The 19,948-nt window shown below is 40.2% G+C and overlaps 3 protein-coding genes across 4 annotated transcripts in view; 1 reads left to right on the forward strand and 2 right to left on the reverse strand.

The window, feature by feature from the left end:
- Positions 1 to 670: 670 nt before the first annotated feature.
- On the reverse strand, positions 671 to 2,353 carry LOC106811857 (acid-sensing ion channel 5-like). Its single transcript, XM_014815579.1, has 2 exons — positions 1,923 to 2,353; positions 671 to 1,175 (listed from the first exon to the last, which is right to left on the reverse strand). Exons 1-2 carry the CDS (start codon positions 2,069 to 2,071, stop codon positions 848 to 850), a joined length of 477 nt encoding a protein of 158 aa, XP_014671065.1. The 5' UTR covers positions 2,072 to 2,353; the 3' UTR covers positions 671 to 847.
- Positions 2,354 to 5,061: 2,708 nt separating this feature from the next.
- LOC106812325 (phosphate carrier protein, mitochondrial-like) lies at positions 5,062 to 11,682 on the reverse strand. Of its 2 annotated transcripts, none has more exons than XM_014816171.1 (8): positions 11,604 to 11,682; positions 9,745 to 9,929; positions 8,936 to 9,064; positions 8,322 to 8,491; positions 7,696 to 7,877; positions 6,578 to 6,750; positions 6,247 to 6,357; positions 5,062 to 5,948 (listed from the first exon to the last, which is right to left on the reverse strand). In XM_014816171.1, exons 2-8 carry the CDS (start codon positions 9,905 to 9,907, stop codon positions 5,788 to 5,790), a joined length of 1,089 nt encoding a protein of 362 aa, XP_014671657.1. In that variant the 5' UTR covers positions 9,908 to 9,929; positions 11,604 to 11,682; the 3' UTR covers positions 5,062 to 5,787. The 2 variants fall into 2 exon arrangements, with proteins under 2 accessions (XP_014671657.1, XP_014671665.1); XM_014816179.1 differs by lacking the exon at positions 11,604 to 11,682 and adding an exon at positions 10,153 to 10,177.
- Positions 11,683 to 11,866: 184 nt separating this feature from the next.
- The window catches only part of LOC106812259 (pyruvate dehydrogenase E1 component subunit beta, mitochondrial-like), a 12,805-nt gene continuing 4,723 nt past the window's right edge, over positions 11,867 to 19,948 (forward strand). Inside the window, exons 1-7 of the mRNA XM_014816092.1 lie at positions 11,867 to 11,913; positions 14,370 to 14,429; positions 15,363 to 15,470; positions 16,201 to 16,263; positions 16,606 to 16,704; positions 16,948 to 16,992; positions 18,720 to 18,897. Of these exons, the coding sequence (XP_014671578.1) occupies positions 11,878 to 11,913; positions 14,370 to 14,429; positions 15,363 to 15,470; positions 16,201 to 16,263; positions 16,606 to 16,704; positions 16,948 to 16,992; positions 18,720 to 18,897 (589 nt within the window). The 5' untranslated portion in view covers positions 11,867 to 11,877. The remainder of the gene's footprint in view (positions 11,914 to 14,369; positions 14,430 to 15,362; positions 15,471 to 16,200; positions 16,264 to 16,605; positions 16,705 to 16,947; positions 16,993 to 18,719; positions 18,898 to 19,948) is intronic.

A 19,948-nucleotide genomic window follows, 5' to 3' on the forward strand; every position in this document is an offset into this window, starting at 1 on the left:
AACATAAGTTACCATAAGTCACGAGTAACATAAGTTAACATAAGTCACGAGTAACATAAGTTAACATAAGTCACGAGTAACATAAGTTAACATAAGTCACGAGTAACATAAGTTAACATAAGTTAACATAAGTCACGAGTAACATAAGTTAACATAAGTCATGAGTAACATAAGTTAACATAAGTCATGAGTAACATAAGTTAACATAAGTCACGAGTAACATAAGTTAACATAAGTCATGAGTAACATAAGTTAACATAAGTTAACGAGTAACATAAGTTAACATAAGTCACGAGTAACATAAATTAACATATGTTAATGAGTAACATAAGTTAACATAAGTCACGAATAACATAAGTTAACATAAGTTAACGAGTAACATAAGTTAACATAAGTCACGAGCAACATAAGTTAACATAAGTTATAAACGAGACATGTGTCAGGTGCTCGAACATTGAAATTTCACGTTGTGCAGATGCGCGCTGTCCTAATGTAAAACGCAGTTCTAACCAACGCTGTCTGTGTCCCTGCACAGCGGCGTGCGTGCGTGCGTGCGTGCGTGCGTGCGTGCGTGCGTGCCTGCGTGCCTGCCTGCGTGCCTGCGTGCGTGCGAGCATGTGTGCATACGTGTGTGTGTGTGCGTGTGTGCGTGCGTGCGTGCGTGCGCACGTATGTGCGTGCGGGTGTGAAATAGTGATGTACACATTTATGTTCTGAGGTGTTGATGATTCGTTACAGAATTAATTCCTTGTGCCTACGTAACATTCCGCAATAAAATAAGACGGGTTACACATATCTCTATCACTATTATCTACACTAGAATATATACACTTATAGGTCTACTCTTTCACCAACCAATCACGCAGTAATAAATCGCCAAATTTCTTGAATAAAAACCACACACGAAATTAATAGCCGATATATAGCGAAATATAGAAAATCGGTGAAGTCGCACCATTCCGATTTTAGCGACGTCCGGGTAGAACTTCTCCATCTTGGTTTTATTCAGCTTGTTGTTGTTACAGATGGTAACGGCGGGGAACTCTATACCTTCCTTTTCGTATTCGTAGTTGATGATGCTTATATAGGGCGATGAGAGCCACGTGCTCACCCGCACATGCATCAGCCATATGAGAAAGCTCCAGCAGCCAACTATGGATAGCGTCCATATAATTCTGCCGGCACAGATGAACAAACTTATGGTAAACTTCAACCTTACAATAATCCTTAACCTAAGATTAATATAACCCTTCACCTTACTTATAACAAACATTAACCTTACAATAATATTTAACCTAATATTATTAAAATAACCCATCACCTTATTTATAATAAGCCTTACCCATATAATAGTCCATAACCTAATAGTATACAATCACCTTAAACCTAACGTTTAATAGTACATACCCTTATTCTACAATAAACCTTAACCTTACTTATAATAACCTGTAACCAAATTGCAAAAATATTAACCTAACTTTAACAATAAACTTTACCTGTACCGATCGAGCGACTGATGCGCCACAGTTACCTGCAATAAACCTTACGTACGCTGGGCTTCATTTAAGCGGTCAGTTAATTAGTACTGCAAAGTTTGTATTATAGCTAGGACACTTCGGTTCGGCTATTACTGATGCTAGCTCGACCTGTTTAACCGTTTGCTCCGCAGCAATAAACAACAACAACAACAACAACATTAATAATAATAATAATAATAACAATAATAATAATAATATACACTCCTGCTGCGGAGGACTTGACAGGTAGAGCTATGCTGATGTATAAATGGGAAAACGGTTATTGTCGCGACGCGGGCTTGAACAAGTAGAATAAAGCCATGCTGCTGATAGTACGGAAGGCTGCGTTCAACTAGAGGACTATGTGATCGCTAATAGCTGAGTAATGCGTATATATGCGTCTACCTGAGGATGATGTTGTCGCTGTCGGCCGCGTGCTTTACTCCGTGTAAGGTCGTATTGCGCGCCCACTCCCGCGTCGTCCGCTTTAATCGGGACGACAGCGACGGCGCATCCGCGGCCGCCGGCGACGATCGCAGCGTATCACCCGTCATCTCACATCACCTGTAATTGTCACACCTGTAATTGTCACACCAGCACAGGTGTGACTGCAGCGACGCGCGCACCAACGACGCCCACTAGTAACCCACTACACCGCCCTCACGCTGCGGTAGTCCCCTCTATAACAAAGGGTACACTGCCATTCCCGCGCGACACTAGCGACAGCGCGACATCGGCGGCCGTTGTCATGACGCCCGACGACAACTAGATGGATCACTGTGTTAGTTGTTCGTGTACGTTCGGCGATTGTTTGTATAATATAAGGTTTGCTCGTCGGTAACGCGATGCGTGTGCTGACTATGTGTTCGCAGTCCGGGTAATAATAGTTGGTATACACGTACGCTATCTCAAAATGCTGATTTCCTGTTTACCTGCCTCCCCGTTGCAAACCTAGGAAGCAGCGTGTGTGTGTGTGCGTGCGTGTGCGTGCGTGTGCGTGTCTGTGTTAGTGCGCGTGTATGCACGTGTGCGTGTGTATGCTCGTGTGCGTAATGTATTCGTGCGTGCGTGTAAGTGCATGTATCTTATATTTGCAACGTATATGTAGTTTTATATTTGCCTGGTATATGTGTGCTTTTTTATCAAGCGGCAGCTAGCGTGGCCGACGCGGCCGTCATCGGCGTCCCGGACGAGGAAGCTGGAGAACTCCTCAAGGCGTACGTCGTGCGCAGCGACCAGCGCCTCCTGGCGGAGGATCTGCACAGCTACCTGCGAGAGCACGTAGTGCCGCAGAAGCGGCTACGAGGAGGCATCGAGTTTGTCAGCAAGATTCCCAAGTCGGCATCCGGAAAGATTTTGAGGCGACAGCTCCGCGCGAAAAACAAGAAGCTGTCGCGTTTGTGAAGCGGCCATGTTGTTTGTACGGAGGCATCGGGAAGGAAATTCTATTTCCACGATACAATTCTTAGAAGCTAACAATAAAGCGTAAAATTATATGAGGTTTGCAAAGTAAACTAATTACGTTTTATACGTGCACTTGTCTGTAATTTTCTCTGATGTAAAGGTAAAGGTATCGTCGACGAAAGTATAGTCTTTCACTTACACTGTATTAATATTTTATTGTTTCACTATAAGTTTTAGTGCAGTAGTTTCATGCAGCATTCTTTTACTCTTACATACACGTTAATTATGAAAATGGTAAAAAAATATTATTAAAATAGAATAGCTCAATTATGAATATAAACATACTGGAAAATTAGTCAGTTTATTTGTCATCTAAAGTGAGAATTAAATCATCGGCTATGAGAAGTGCATTTAGCATAAAGGTAACAAAAAGAAAGCCATATAGCTATAATATACGCAGGCTTTTGTGTCTTTTGTGAATGAGAAATCATCTTTCACTTAATATAACAAAAACCAGGCAGCTAGATAGTTATAATATAAGTGCTGTTCCGACGCCGTTGTAAAAATGTTTAATGTTAATGTCTATGATGCCATGATGTCTCAAATGGATAGAAGTTACGGGTGTATGCATGTGCGTGCGTTCGTGCGTGCTGCGCTCGTACGTGCGTGTGTGTGCGTTTGTGCGTCCGTGCGCGCGTGTGTGTGCGCGTGTGAGCGTCCGTGCGCACGTGTGTGCGTGCGTGTGTGTGCGTGTGTGTGTGTCCGTGCGTGCGTGTGTGTGTGCGCGTGTGTGCACGCGTGTGTGTGCGCGCGTGCGCGCTGCGCTCGTACGTGCGTGTGTTTGTGTGAGCGCGTGTGTGCGTGTGTGAGCGCGTGTGTGCGTGTGTGTGCGCATGTGTGCATGCACGCGTGTGCGTGCGTGTGCGTGCGTCTGTGCCCGCGTGTGTGTGTGTTCGTGTGTGCGGGCGTGTGTGTGCGTGTGCGTGCGCTCGTGCTCGCTGCGCTCGTACGTGCGTGTGTATGTGCGCGCGTGTGTATCCGTGCGCGCGTGTCTGTGTGCGCGCGTGTGTGTGTGCGCGCGTGTGTGTGTGCGCGCGTGTGTGCGTCCGTGCGTGCGTGCGTGTGCGCGTGTACATACATTGCGTGAGAATACATTGCGTTTTAGGGGCATTTCGTTCTCCTTATATGATATATAATATATTAATATTATCTGGGCCCCCCAGACCCCCCACCATGTGCTTCGCGCCTTACGGCGCTCACTGTGGGGTGGTGTGCCCTTTTTGGGGGATGTGCCCTTAAAATCTGGAAAAATACTGTCTAGCCTCAACCCTGGATCCGACCCTGTACACATGTAGTATTATAGTATAACACACACCGGAATAAAGCCCTAAAATATTGAATACAATAACATTGCTTTCACTGTCTTGTCTTGTCTTGTCTTGTCTCGTCTGGTACCGTAGTGTACTAATCGCTGGTGTGGCTATAGACGTACAGGTCAATATGCATCGCTTTGATGTCCTAAATTTTCTTCACGTTTTCTTTACCGCTGTTAATTAAGTTTTTAAATAAAGCCACATCAAAATTATATTCTGCGTTAATCTACTGCAAACAGTGCAATAACAATTTCAAATTCAACATCATCATGATACTACGTCAGACGGATTTATTTTTGCTGTGGACCTCCTGATGTTGCTCTCCATTTTATTCCATTTTCGAGTTTTCGAGTTTTCGAGTCACTCGAGTGTCACTCGTGCCACTCGTGTCACTCGTGTCACTCGAGTTTTCACTAGAGTTTTCACAGTAAAACTCGCATAAGTCGACACTTTTGGGACCATAATTTTTGTGTCGACTTACGAAAACAACTTACGGGTAAGTCGTTAATTGTTGCAAGTTATTCTTAGTAAGACAGGCAGAAGCTAAACGTTGTTGTGGTGGAATGTACACCGATGAATTTTAAAAAGAACTAGCACAATTGAAATAATTGGGAAAATTGAAACAATGGAAAAACTGCAATGCACTATGGGTAGGGGGGTCCCGGACCACGAAGTCCAGCAAAAAATTCCCTCATCCTATATGTATGGTGCTCCGCTCTCGCGGGCCTTTGGCCCCGCTAATAACAGCAAAACCAATACGAAAAACGGCCGTTTGACACGAGTTTTATTATTCTTGTCAATACAAGAAAAAACAATAGCTGCTCAACATTTTTATAATTTACCTATATATTATAACAGAACAGTGTATATTTTTTAATTTTTAATGTGCGTATTACTGACTAGATGTTATAAGCTAACCTTAGCTAATTTAGACTGGAGATCCTTTGCTTTGCAAACACGTTTATTCTCAGATTTATGCATTTCACAGGATTTTGCACGAATGGATTAGTATAAATTGCCAATTTGAACTGTTTCAGTCGGTTTCATACAGAAACAGCAATTCTTACTTAAGCATCCCTTAAGCATAATACATAACTTAATGCATATACTTAAGCATCACCAGTAACATCGTAATGGTAACTCTTCACAGTATGACTAGTGTCGCACTGTTATATCTTTTGAACAACCATTTACCAGAAAGAGCTAAACAATTAAATACCTTTAAGTAAAACATGTAAAGCACCTAAATGACTTCCTATTCAACCACACCATAATCCTCCATCAACAGGTATAAATTTTGGAAAGCAGTGAAAACACTTTCGTAAGCAACTGAGTAAAATCGATTTCCACATAAAGCAGCAGCATGTGCTTTTTTGGCACTGAATGAAACTAAATAATTGTTCCTCTCCCCCCCCCCCTCTCTCTTGCTCTCTCAACTTCTATAGTCTTCTAGGTACAGCAAGATTACTAATGCCTAGACAATCAAAAGCCAATTACTTGGCAGCTTCAAGTTTTGCCTTCAGGCTGGCAGGCATCTCTGGAGGAGCTGGTCGAGGAATCCTGAAGACAACCTTTACCGAGTCATAGATGAACCACTGAAGGGCTGTCAGCGTACCGATCATGATGATCCTCGTTCCCAGGCCCGCCCACATACCTGCACACAGTGACAGCGAAGATGAGAGCACATCTCAATAACAGCTATTAACCCAATGTGTTCGGTTCTTACATGCACGTGCAATTGGACATGATTAGTTAGATATTAGAAGATGTGACACCTAAGAGTAGTTACACTGGGTTAGCTTCCAGTGCTTTGGCAAATAGTATTAGAAAAGACCCAATAGTTAATACTGGGTTATACAATTAGACACTCACTATAACCAATGTGGTTCCTGATTAGAACCAGAGAAATGCATTTCTGTTACTACACAAGGTACGGGTCCTTGCCAACTTACCAGACCATCCCAGGTTTTTAGCAATAGTGATTGCACTGCTACCCTTGGCTTGGTTCAACTTGGACACGATGGTGTCAGCCGGGTGGGACACGATTGCACAAAATACACCAGCTGTAACATACGGCAAAGAATACTCAGACACAGCACAGCTGCTGACTTAATATTTTTTTTGCGGGAAAATGCAACACGTAATATGTCGTGATGTGCGCACACACGAGCTTTTCTGTAGGTCCGAGTTGTGGTTATTTTAATACATTTGATGCTGAGATACACTCATCAGAGCTATATGTGAGTCAGGACTATTATGGAAGGGCCAGTTATAATTACTCACCGATATAGCCTCCAGCAAAAGTAACTACTAGTTGCTCAGGTTTGCTCATCTCTGACCTTGGCTTTGGTACAACGTACTTGTAAAGGAATTCTACCGTACGCTCAAATGCAGCAAACTTCATCATGGTGTATGGTATCTGCCTTGCCCAAAGTGGTGGCAAGCCCTTGTAGAATCTAAACACAAAATCAGTGTAATAAATAAACACAAGATTCTCATTATACCATTATTATAACTTTCACACCCCTTTAACCACTTTAAAAAAAATCCATAGATTAGAACAAATATACTGATTATAAACAATTAAAATGCAAGAAACTTATTTTAAAGGCATAATTGGCCCATTGATTATGCAATGTTGACGAATGTTACAGTAACTGGCACCTTGTGTAGTTAATAAGTACATAACCTTACATCCAAATGCGTATAATTATTAGCTTGTCCAATATCACTGCTGGTTACATTACAAACAAGACTTAAAATCGGTTGTTGATATTTATCAACGTATCATTTACGTGCCGTAAATGTCATCCAGGAGTCAAGCGATGATGTAAAACATTTGTTCGGCCCGTATGTTTTGGACGCCAGATGAAATTGAGGTGCCAGTGGTGGTCCGTGTTTCGTACGTGGATTCCACGTTCATTACAATTATCGCTAGCGTGTCAGCTGAGCGCAATACAGCGACAAGAGCTTTCAAGCAGCTGAACAGTAACAGTAGGAGATGATCTACCAGTGCGCAGAGATACTGCATGAACGAATGCATGCGTCATGCGTGTGAAAATGTCTGGTGCACTATAATCTGTATCACACCCGCTTCGGCGGCTGCGGTTTGAAACTGTAAACAACTGATTTATTTGACCGCAGATTTCAATTAGACATTTCTTAGTAACCAGCAGTGATATTAGACAAGCTGATACGCGTTTGGATGTAAGGTTATGTACTTATTAACTACACAAGGTGCCAGTTACTCTAGCATTCGTCAACTTTTCATAATCAATGGGCCTATTATGCCTTTAAATCGATTATGTGACTTACAAATAAAAAAAGTTCTACAGATGATGTACATTTTAGTTGCAGGTCTACAATGTAAGAAAATGTAGGTGTGCAAGGATGAGACTTACGCCATAATGCCTTCGTCCTTCCACATCTTTGGCATTGCCTCCCGCAGTGTGTTAGCAAAGCCTGGCTGGGTCTGAATTCTCACTTTTGCGGCTTCGAAGGGAGCCAGACCCATGTCAGCAAAGAATTCGGCTGACGCACTGGCAGCCAGATACAAACTCGTTCTCCAGAGAAAACTGTACTCCTGAAGCCAGGAAAGCAGAAACAATGCAAGTGGGAGGCACACGGACATTGATCCATTGATCCGTTATCCATTTGATAAGGGATTAATAATGACAAGTTTGTCATTATTAACCCCTGATTTTATGTTGAGATTATTAATCGACTCCACGTAAATATTTACACTGTGTATAAGACACTGCAAGTAGTGCATTATGCGTGATGCTTATAGCATCATAAATCTAGGTTGATACTAAAAAGAAGGACCTGCAAATATTCAAAAGGGAAATGGCCTTCTAAGATGGTGATACTAAATGTCAGAAGTGTCACAACTATTATTTTATACTGCAAGTTCTGTTAGATAAATACAAAGGTCATCACTCATACAATATCAGGATTAAGTGCACTGAGTATGTGAACAGAGCACTGATGGAAAATGAGTGTTCCTTAGCTACATATATATACGCACCTCTCCTATCAAATTTGAGTAGTAAATCTTGAATACTTCGTACAGGCCAAATTTGCCTAGACCCTGTATAGAGTACCCGAAGAATGTTGGTGCCCATCCTTTGCCTAATCCACGAAAACCATCTTCGGCAACAGTAACTCGGAAACCTCTGAACATGTTTGGATACTTTGCTGGAAGATACAACAAAATGTGCGCTATACTATTATGAAGTCACCATGCAGTAGACAGTTGGGCTGAGAGGGTCTATGTCCCCCAGGGTACTGCCGGAACGTATCCTGGGTACGGTTCGGTATACCGGAACGTACCCTGGTACTATCTAATATGCCGGACCGTACCTCGCCTACTCCACTAACGAGTCTAGGGAGTTGCCTACGCCTACTCCCTAACCCTAACCCCAACCCTAACCCTAACCCTAACCATATCAAATAGTTACCAGGGTACGTTCAGGTATACCGAACCGTACCCAGGGTACGTTCCGGCAGTACCCTGGGGGACATGGACCCTATGAGCGACAGTTGGGGGCTACCATAACAGCTCAATATTGAAGAAAGCAACTCACAATAAGCGAACAAGACTCGAGGTAAAACACACTGGGATTAGCAGATGATAGTTACCTGAATCAACCTGCATACGACATTTGACAAGATCCAGAGGAACAACTGCTGTGTGCGTCGTTCCACAGCTGAGTATGCCACCCAATCCACACAATACGTAAAACTTTGTTGATCCAAACTCACAACTGTCTGCAGAACAAAGTACATTTGATGAATAGTTGTTACAGCTCTCACCAGGCTTACATTGATAGATGGCAGACAATTTTTGCATAACCAGATATAACCGGAAAATAATATGCATGTACTGTACGTGAGAAAGATTCAGCTTATGCCATCTAAGTACGCTATATATATATTCCAACTGTTTATTCAGATTGTTGGTTTCTTCACAATCACAGACAGATTTACACATGCACACAACAAGACAATCATGAATTACATTAAATCTAACATGGCCACGGGACAGTTGATCCAATTCCGGTGTAGAGTAGGGATCCATAAAATATACACCTGATGCATGAGGAAATATATATTAAATATTACATAATATACATTTATTATAAGGAGCAACAATTGTAACATCGAACTCTGATCATCTTATATACTGATTATCTATAAAAAGAGAGAAGAAAGCATAGTGCAGCTTGTTCGTGGGAAGTTCATCTCGCACATATATGTACCATCACATAAGCTTGTGCAGGAATCATTCATGAACTAACAGATGCGCGCACAAACAACATCCACAACACATTTGCAAGAGTGAGACCTACCACATGGATTATTCTAATTGATCTAAAGAGTTATTATGGCCATATACTCATAAAAGTAAAGCAATTCACTATTTTAATTATCTATTTGAGTTTGCTTACTCTCGTTAGGTACACTGGTCGCAGCTGCAGCAATATTTCTCTGTGGAACCATGTCCGTATGAGGTACCGTAGCATGTACACTTGCTTGACATTGTGCATTGACTAAAGGGCTGGAGAATAAATTTTGCCTTGCAGCAGCCTCGAATAACCCTTGAAATACCATTTTCCTTGTTGCAGGTGGTTCTCTATAAGTAAAATAAATTATCAAAACTATAAATGCAGTTACTAAAAGCATGAAGTTGCTACAAAAATGCAATAAGACTGAATTATAATATGGCTCATCTATATCCATTCAGCCCTATCAGTGATATGACTGAATAAATGAAATAGATATATATTAGACTACTAAGTAGTATCACAGTGTTTCTTTAGTTTTATTAACAAGTGCCGCAGAGCGACAGCGCTCACCTGACGGCAGGCGTTCTGATGCTAAACTCACTGGCAAACGAATGAAGAGCACCCTTCCATCACCACGTTCGCGCTCAGAGCATATATCTAGGATACTACTAATTAATACAGATCTAAAATCTATGATAGCTAGGCTTTGTTATACCGGTAGTACAGTAATAAAGATACAGCTGTGTAGCTTGAATGACCTTCGCTATATTAACATGTTATCATGGATGTGTCGAGCGCGAGCGTAGTGGTGGTGGTGGGGGGAGAGTGGGGGGAGGGGGCTCTAATAGCAAAAGCAGTTGCCGCGAGATGGCGATCAAAGATGGCATCACCCTTCGTGCGTGATAACCTCACTCCAATGTGAGTTGCCTACTGCAAGGCTCGACACTAGCGGTGGCCCGGTGGCCCGGGGCCACCAAAACTTGATGTCGGGCCACCAAAATTTCCAAAAGTTAAAATTTGGTGGCCCGTACGGGCCACTAAAATTTCAAAGTGTCTATGTGATCAAAATAATTGTTTCTTACGTGCTAATCTCATTCAAAAGAGAGCGAGCAATTCGCGGAGCGAGGGCACACGTACGCACGTGCAGCATTCTACCGCGGGCATACACGGGCGCACGGTTTATCCGTCTACTGCGGCTGCAACAAGCCACGTTATTGTGTTAGACTGGTATCCGGCCTCACGCTCTGCTAGACAATGTACACGCTCTGCGACGAACAGTTCGGCCGCGAACCAGTCTAGCCAGAGGTCAAAATCTGAGCGGGCGCAGGCCATAGCATTTTTGCAAGCGCCAGCATACATGTGATTACATTGTATCAAGCGAACCAGACAATGCGGTTCTGGTGAAAATTTGATGCCGTGGAATGGATAATTCAAATGTATGCCTCAATCATCAATGTCAGTGTGTGCCATTGTGTGGGGTTTGTTTAAAGACTTGTGCAAGTGCATCAGACGGCCCAATTTTCAAATAATATACAATACGAGATTGAAATAAAGATTTATAATGTTTTTCTTTGTTTTTTTTCGGGCCACCAGATTTCATTTTCGGGCCACCAAAAATTGAAAATCAATGATTTTGGTGGCCCGATCGGGCCACTGGAAAAAAAAGTTAGTGTCGAGCCTTGCCTACTGTGATCACATACTCATGATACTGTAATTTATACCGCTTGAATGAGAAAAAGCAGATCACATATGTATAATTCAGTATGTAAAGTTCTATAGACTTAGGTAATAGGTTCCTGTCATTCCGTATTGGAAGTCTCTTCCTTCAAGCTTCATCATTGCCATTGGCATTGCCATGGCATTGGGGGATTGGCATTGCAATTGCAAAATTGCATCTTTTTCCACTGCAATCCGCAGTGTTGATCTATCCACTTCTCTCTACGTCTTCGCTATAGTCCCTAGTACTTTTGTTAAGACTAATATCTATGAGGTTATTAAGATAATGATTTACTTTGTCTTACCAGAAAAACGAAATCGGGCTTCAGAATTTCGCTTCGGAAGAGGACAGCGAAGGTCGGATTGTGACGTAATCAGCATAGAACTTGTGTGTGATTTGTGGAATATATCAACTTATCAATTTTGCAAAATATGGTTGTACTAATTCTGCCGACAATAAACCTTTCAAATTCTATAAATAAAATTTATTGTAAATAAACAAGTTGTATATATGTAATAGCCTTTGCTAAAATCGTCAAATCAATTCTGAAATTGCTAGTTTCTGCGGGACCGTTCAAAATGGCAGGCAGACTAAACTTGTTTAATTCTTGCAAGGTAATAAACGCCGGTTTAATGGCCTCTCCGATAATATAAATAACGTGGTGTTTTTTAATGTAGTCCGGCGCAAGTACGCTTTCCCACCACCACTAACGCGAGGCTCGTGACAATATTGTTTTAGCTTGGCAGAAGATAATAACGGCATTCGAAACGAGCACTCTCCCTCTAGTCTACTGTCTAGGCTGTCGCTGACCCCTATCATCCAACCCCAAGGACCTTGTTCTCTACGATTTCTACACTGAATCGTAACCTGGCTAAGCATCCCCAAATTTATACGTTATATATGCAAAAGCCTAATCACATCTTGCTGAACGATTTAATGGTAGTACTACTACTATTAGTACTCCTATGCCTACGCCAAGGCTTCGCTACCACATGCACGCGAACCCACTTTAAGAGGACACCAGTTGCATTGCACTCACATCATCATTATGTACCTGTTTGTTTATTGGGTTTATCCCTGAAGGCACTTACTACCTTGTCATTATATCCAGTGTAGTGGACACCGACAAGTACGAGAACATAACACAACATTAAAGGCATAATTCGACCATCGATTATGCAAAGTTGACGAATGCTACAGTAACTGGCACCTTGTGTAGTTAATAAGTACATTACCTTATAGCCAAACGCGTATTAGTTTGTCCAATATCACTGCTGGTTACTAAGAAATGTCTAATTGAAATCCGCAGTCCAAGAAATCGGTTGTTGACAGTTACAAACCGCCATGCCGGCCGTAACCGGCCGAAACCGGCGAGGCGGTGTCATACAGATTATAGTGCACCGGACATTTTCGCACGTATGCTCGGCCGTCAGTGATTTCGATCCTTGTAGTCTGAGTGCGCATTCCGTACGTTATGGTTTTACTCTTGGGATTCGGGAATAAATGAATATACGAAGTTCTTGAGATTACAAGTAACATATAATATGTGGCAACTAGGCAAATAATAACACTAGGCAAACAATTTACCCGGGACAAACAATTCTATGCTCAACATCCTGTAGCAACATGTGACGTCACCGAACCGAACTCGATGTTTATTTTGTTAGTAATAAATTTAGCGTTGTCGCCAGATTACCAAATTTACGGATTTCAATTAGACATTTCTTAGTAATTAGCAGTGATATTGGACAAACTAATACGCGTTTGGCTATAAGGTAATGTACTTATTAACTACACAAGGTGCCAGTTACTGTAGCATTCGTCAACTTTGCATAATCGATGGTCGAATTATGCCTTTAATACGTCCAAATGCTCCGCCTTATGATTCATTGTTGATTGATGGATTGTGCCCTGACCTAGGCTAGGCATGAACTTGATGAAGCTGTTAGAATCGGAATCGGAACATATTCTTTATAAAGCCATCTGGATCACACCAAATTACGTAAAAATTTAAGAATTAATCAAGTCAAACATAACACTAACAGTAACAACAGTCTGATTGTTGTTGTTATTCATTAATCCTCCTGTTAGTGTTACACGAGGTCATGGTCACAATGTATACACGCTTTGTATCGTTAGCTTCCAGTGTAACTTCCTCATAGTAACATTTTTTTGAATAGGTCCAAAGGTCACAAATAAAGATTATAATGACATGTTGTCACTTGTCAGTCTGATATTATTGTTAACTTGTTTGGGCGAACTGTAATAAAGACTGATGGACGGCGCTGCATGCGCAAATAGTCTTGTTTGAAATTAATTGCGTGAAACTGATTTTACAGTGAAATTTTTTAAAGACCCTGACGTGCAGTCTTATCCATATCTGCAGAGTGTGAGTGTGCATAGATTATGTACTGAATAAGAACATGAGTAGGGGATTGTTTGAGGTAGATTTTGAGCTCATGTTTGTTGAATTTTTAACATAATATATCATAGGTAGATCATGCCTAACGAACATTGGATTTTTAATAATCTAAACTTACACAATACTTGATTATCATTCAATCCTGACATAATACATTAGTATATTTTATATGGTTACATAACATTTTAAAACAATTCAAATGTATTGCTCAAAACTTTTAACAAGTAGCAATAGCTATCATTCCATGAATATTGTAAACACTGTGAGTCTGTAGTCGTCATCACAGTATACATATATGTTCAAAATAATATTGATATCAAAGTTTAACAAACAACGGATCTCAATGTTGTTACTAAGATCTAAAGTTCTAAACAATAGATCAACATTTCTCATTTCTGAGTGGCTATAAACTCAATACATGTACCTAATAGATTTCTTCATAATAGTATATGCCAGTTATATTGGGATTAATTGTAACTGATAACCTAAATTTGTCTTGTTGTTTATATGTGGCATGGACAATGCAACTGAAAATTATTAGAGTTATTCATGTAGATTCTTATGGTAATTGTGATACAATATATTCTGGTTAAACCTATTTAAATTGCAATGTGATTATATATGGGTAAATTCATTGTTGTTTTTTAGGTTTTCCTGTCAACATGCAGGAGGAGAAAATTCAGTACAAACCGGGTTTTGACAGCAAAGGTTTGTGCTGTGGCAGTGAAACGAGTTAAGGATATAGTCAAGATTTTATACGAAATTTGACCGATTTTTCATTTTCATTCTTATGTGAAGGCCAACACTAGGTGCCACCTCTGTACATGTACTCATTTCTCCTTATAACGATGCATGTGAACCTTCAGAGCGTTTTGATTGCCCGTGTACATGGTAACCTCGTAATTCTCACAATTTCTTAAGGTGCACAGAACATTTTACCAATTCAGTGGTTTCAGTTAGTCATGGATATGTCACAGTAAGTACTAACAATAGATGTTTCACATACGTTCACCCATTTTGCACACAGGCAGTCGATCATTGTCAAAAGTAGAAAAAATGCTGATATCTCCATTTCGATTTCTGCCACAGTAGCCACAGAGATAAATGGATAAATTTCTCTATCATTACAACTCAGAATAATTTGATTTGACACTTGCATTACTGAGAAAGCGTGCTTAAGACATAAATTTTAGGCAGTTTTATTCATTTTTTTTGGTAAATGTGAAACTTAAAGAAAAATACTGAGACACTTTTTTGGTTCATACTGTTCTTAACTTGTAGAGAATGTTTTTCTTTCACACTCCTTATGGTAATTGAGAAATATCCAAAATACTATTTTTACATAAAAATTCAAAAGTTGTGTTGTCACATACTTAGGTGCTAGAAGTTTCATGAAATTTTTCAGCTTGAGCATAGAAATACATCTCATCTATAAATAAAACGTGATTGTTTAGATTCATTAGGGAACCTTTTACTCTTCATTAGAGCAATATTCGTGCAAGAGCTCGAGTATATCCTCAGTGTTGTGTGCATTATAAGTGTAGTGCATATTTCTATTAATGATTTCTGGATTATGATGAGAAATTGATTGCTCAAGGGTAGTTGATTCATTTCTTCTTCTTAACTAATCTCTATTGATAGGTGACTGTCAGAGATGCATTGAATGCAGCAATAGATGAGGAAATGAACAGGGATCCCAATGTGTTTTTGATGGGTGAAGAGGTGGCCCAGTATGATGGTGCATACAAGGTAATTAATACAACAATGTCACATACATGTGCTAAAACAGCAAGTAAATACTAAGTAAGTAGAGGTTATTGTCTGTCCTTAGTGTTTTTTATTATTATTTTGTGCATCAATATTTTCATATACCTTTAATGTTAGGTGCATACAATGACATTACCTTTCAAAATTATTTATACTGTATGTGTAATACTGTATTACTGTAAACAGTATAGATCACTAAAACTAATGATCATCAATGAAATCACAGAAAAATACTTGGGTAAATGTTGCAGTTTTGTCATTAATTATCATTTAAGGGTTACTTTCCCCTAGAATTTTAGAGTATATTACGATAGTAAATGCATAAATAATAGCGTATACCTACAAAAATTCTATAATTACGCATTCACGTTTGTCACAAAAGAACATTGAATTTAGAAATCTTTATTTTTGGGTGCTGACATGACACCCGTGATTGTGCTGCCACCCTGAAAAAGTTGCGCATTTCCCCATTTATTTTGCACGTTACAGACTGATGGCTAATCACAAAAGTGCAATTCTATTTATACCTAAATGCTATTTAACCGAACGATATTTTTTGCTTTTTTGCGATGTTATTTTATGGACCTCAACGATCGTGTTATAATGGGGCCACACTATCACATTTGCAACTACAAGTTGTGTGCTCTTATTTTCAAGACAATGCCACCACAATGCTTGTTGTTTCTCATAGTGTTTTTTTGTCATTTCTTAGGTGAGCAGAGGGCTGTGGAAAAAATATGGAGATGGGCGGGTGATTGATACTCCAATAACAGAGGTATTCAAAATTTTCATCATGAAATGATGTAGTTTCTTCAAAGTGAAAAATATCAAGTTATGTGGTTATGTACCCAGTGATATCTATCTACCTGCTTCAAGCAGTGAAATAGATTTGTGCACACAGTATGAATTATTCCAAATTCGTGTTATTTTAAGTATATTTATTCGATACTTTTGTTTGAGATACTTTCTATCTACTAGAATTTGGATATTCTGAGTTATGTGCAACATTTAACATTTGGTAATTTTCCCTGTATGAAATGATCATATGAATGATGTAAGTGTGTTGTTCATGATATAATAGTTTGTGTGGTTAATCTGGTATATGTTTTTTTCATAGAGCGGTTTTGCTGGGCTAGCAGTTGGTGCGGCTATGAATGGTCTCAGGCCTATTTGTGAGTTTATGACATTCAACTTCTCAATGCAGGCTATAGACCAGGTATGACCATTTGAACAGTTTAGATTGTTATACAGTTCTGTCATACTGGAAGTTTTGCGACCTTTTAATAAGCTAGAAGTTGCTAACAAATATACAAAATAAGTAGCTTGCAAGCTGAATAATATTTAATAAAGTTCCTGTGGTACAGATAATTAAATTATGTCATTTTGTCTATGTAAAATAGGTGGTAGGTGTATGTTGGTTATAAATTTCTGATTAATGATTAATTACTTAATGTTTTAGGTTATTAATTCAGGATCAAAGACCCACTATATGTCAGCAGGATTGGTGAGTGTATCATATTGTTTGTAATATTTGTAATGTACGACAATGAAGAAATATAATTCTACAATACAATACTTTTTTACCGTCTATATATCAATTATGTAGTTTGTAAATTTAATAACAATGTATTTTATTGTTAGTGTAGGAAGGCTATGGTTGTAAATAGTACTATTGTCATAGTATCGAACTTGTTTCATAATAATTAATATAGTATATTGCTGCAGCATAAGGAAATCTAGAAAAAGAAATGACATTGCATGCATTTAAAAAAAATTCATCTATGTAATACACTTGCAAGTGTTTGGATCCTTAACGTGAGTCATTCACAAGGGTTCTCCTCCCATCAGGCTTTTAACGCATGTCAGGTCCAACATGCATTCAAAGCTGAAGCTAATTTGTGACAGCCCAAGAATCTTCCAGCATGCCATAATTGCCTAATCGACATGCCTAAATTTCCAACTATGATTTTAACAATCGCATCACAGTGTGTTTTCACAGCTTGATGTATACTACTCTGAACTGTTTAAGTTTATCTGTATATTATGGCAACTTTCGACATGCTTAATTTACTCCAATTGGCAAGCTGGCCTGACATGCCTTCTGAAATTCCTGGGGATTACTGTTATATAAGTGTTATAAATGTAGTAGTTTTTAGCTCATCTGACGTAGTCAGGTGCAGCTTGTAGAATTGCATGATTGTCCGTCCGTCCGTCCGTCCGTCCGTCCGTTCGTCAACAGTTGGGCACAAATCTTAACCGCTCGACGTACGGTCATGATATTCGGGACGGGGGGGGGGGAAATCCGAAAACGAGTTGGGATGTTGAAGCTGGGGGTCAAAGGTCAAAGGTCAAAGGTCAAGAGGTGTAAAAAAAGGGGGGACATTCCCTCCTTAACTTAAGGTATACTGAGGAAATGCAGAATTGCGGCACAAATCTAAACGGCTCGACCTAGGCCCGTGATAGTCGGTGTATAGCATCATGGTAGGAAAAGCCGTCACTGTGCCGAAATTGAAGGTCTCAGGTCAAAGGTCAATGGGGCAGAGGGCAGATTTTATACATTTTCTGAGGACATGGTCTGACGGAGCGATTGAAAAACTTTTTTGTTTCAGCGGTGACCTACCATTTTTACGGCTTTATTGAAAGGACCGTGAAATGTACAGTTTAATTGCAAAGGCAAATGTTTGTTGAACAAGGTTTACGCTCCTTAAATCATATTATTTTCTAAAGCAGTTCGTCTATAGCACCCAGAAGGCTGAATCAGTGAATGCTCGTTTGGGTAGGCAAAAACACGGGGCAGTCCATGGCTGGCACGCTTCTAATCATAATTGTTGCCTGCCAACCTGCAATGCACATGTGTCTGCGATGCATAGAGATTAGGTGGGTGCGAAAGTGTAGCTGATATATTTGTTCCAATTGGCTACGAAAGTCACGAATAAACAAGACTAATGTATAAGACGTCTTGCTATGCACAAATGAATTTATCAGCAGAACACCAGACACCAGATGAGCCCTGTCGCACTGCGGCACTTGTTTAAATATTTCTATTAAAACTATTTTATGCTATCGCCTGGTTAAAAATAAAATGCCACCTCCATATATTGATGAATTGAATGAATGAATGAAGATATTATATATTCACTCAATGTATTTCCTACCTGTAGTGATCTGTGTAAAACTGAATGGGCGTAATTTCGGTTTCTGGTCACATATAATGAACATCTGTCTTTGCAGATCAATGTGCCGGTCGTCTTTCGAGGTCCAAATGGTGCTGCGGTTGGTGTAGGCGCGCAACATTCTCAGTGCTTTGCTGCATGGTATAGCCACTGTCCGGGCCTGAAAGTCGTCTCTCCGTGGAGTTCTGAGGATGCAAAGGGGTTGCTGAAATCTGCCATCAGGGATGATAACCCAGGTATGGGGGACACATGACCTTATTAGAGTAGCCCTGCTAAATTTGAATGCGTAGATGTATAACTGATATGCCATTCAATGAATTGCATTCTTAATCAAAATCCAGTCCAATCCAATCTAATCTAATCTAATCAGTCAAATCTAGATTCAGTCCAGACCTTTCTGAGAAATTTTTACCTCGGCTGACGAAGTCAGATGCAGCTTGCAGAATCGCATGATTGTCTGTCCGTCCGTCCGTGCGTCCATCAACAGTTGGGCATAAATCTTAACCGCTCGACGTACGGTCTTGATATTCGGGACATCGGGGGTGGTTCACGAAAAGGACTGGGGGTGTCGAATTTGGGGGTCAAGGGTCAAAGGTCGAGATGTGTCAATGGAGGGGGAATATTTCCCTACGTAGACCTACGTAGTGTGATGGGGAGGAAACCCAGCACCAGTGCGAAATTGGCGGTCACAGGTCAAAGGGCAGTGGGGGAAAGGTCAGATATCAGACATTTTCTGACGACATGGTCTAACGGACCGAGTGCAAAACTTTTTTGTTTCAGCGCTGACCTACCATTTTTATCACTTTATTGAAAGGACCCTGAAATCTACTTTCCGCTGACGTGCGAATAGTAAGTGTCTGATAACCTTTTGACCCTCAAGAGGAGGGTTAAACATAGATTTGTTGACTGTTAACAAAGGACTGAACTGCTTTTGCTATTAAAGCCCCCCCTCCACCACTATGCTCGCGCTCGACCCATATCCATGATAACGTTAATTAGTGATGTCCCGATGATCGATTATAATCGAAAATCGATCGATTATAGTCTCAAATTCGATAATCAATTATGAAAACAAATAATCGATTATCAAAAATACAAAAAAAAAATATATATATTTTTTTTTTTAATTTACTAAATCGCGACATAGACATGTATTGGTAGCGAAGTAGAAGTGCATCAGTGTGTAGTCCAGAGGACACCTTCATGAATCACGTACTGTTAACATAGGTTCTCTGATTGCAGAGCGGTACTAGTGTACTTATAGACATGGACAAATGGGGTTAGCCG

Source organism: Priapulus caudatus, unplaced genomic scaffold (assembly GCF_000485595.1).
Source record: "Priapulus caudatus unplaced genomic scaffold, Priapulus_caudatus-5.0.1 Scaffold20, whole genome shotgun sequence".
Classification (NCBI taxonomy): domain Eukaryota; kingdom Metazoa; phylum Priapulida; class Priapulimorpha; order Priapulimorphida; family Priapulidae; genus Priapulus; species Priapulus caudatus.

Excerpts from the sequence above, each read along its gene's own strand:
- LOC106811857 (XM_014815579.1), bottom strand. The coding sequence starts at position 2,071 with ATGACGGGTGATACGCTGCGATCGTCGCCGGCGGCCGCGGATGCGCCG. Across the intron at positions 1,176-1,922 it reads AGCGACAACATCATCCTCAG|AATTATATGGACGCTATCCA; the intron begins GTAGACGCATAT and ends CTGTGCCGGCAG.
- LOC106812325 (XM_014816171.1), bottom strand. The coding sequence starts at position 9,907 with ATGGTATTTCAAGGGTTATTCGAGGCTGCTGCAAGGCAAAATTTATTC. Across the intron at positions 9,065-9,744 it reads GACCAGTGTACCTAACGAGA|ACAGTTGTGAGTTTGGATCA; the intron begins GTAAGCAAACTC and ends TTTGTTCTGCAG. Across the intron at positions 6,751-7,695 it reads AAGGACGAAGGCATTATGGC|ATTCTACAAGGGCTTGCCAC; the intron begins GTAAGTCTCATC and ends TTTTGTGTTTAG.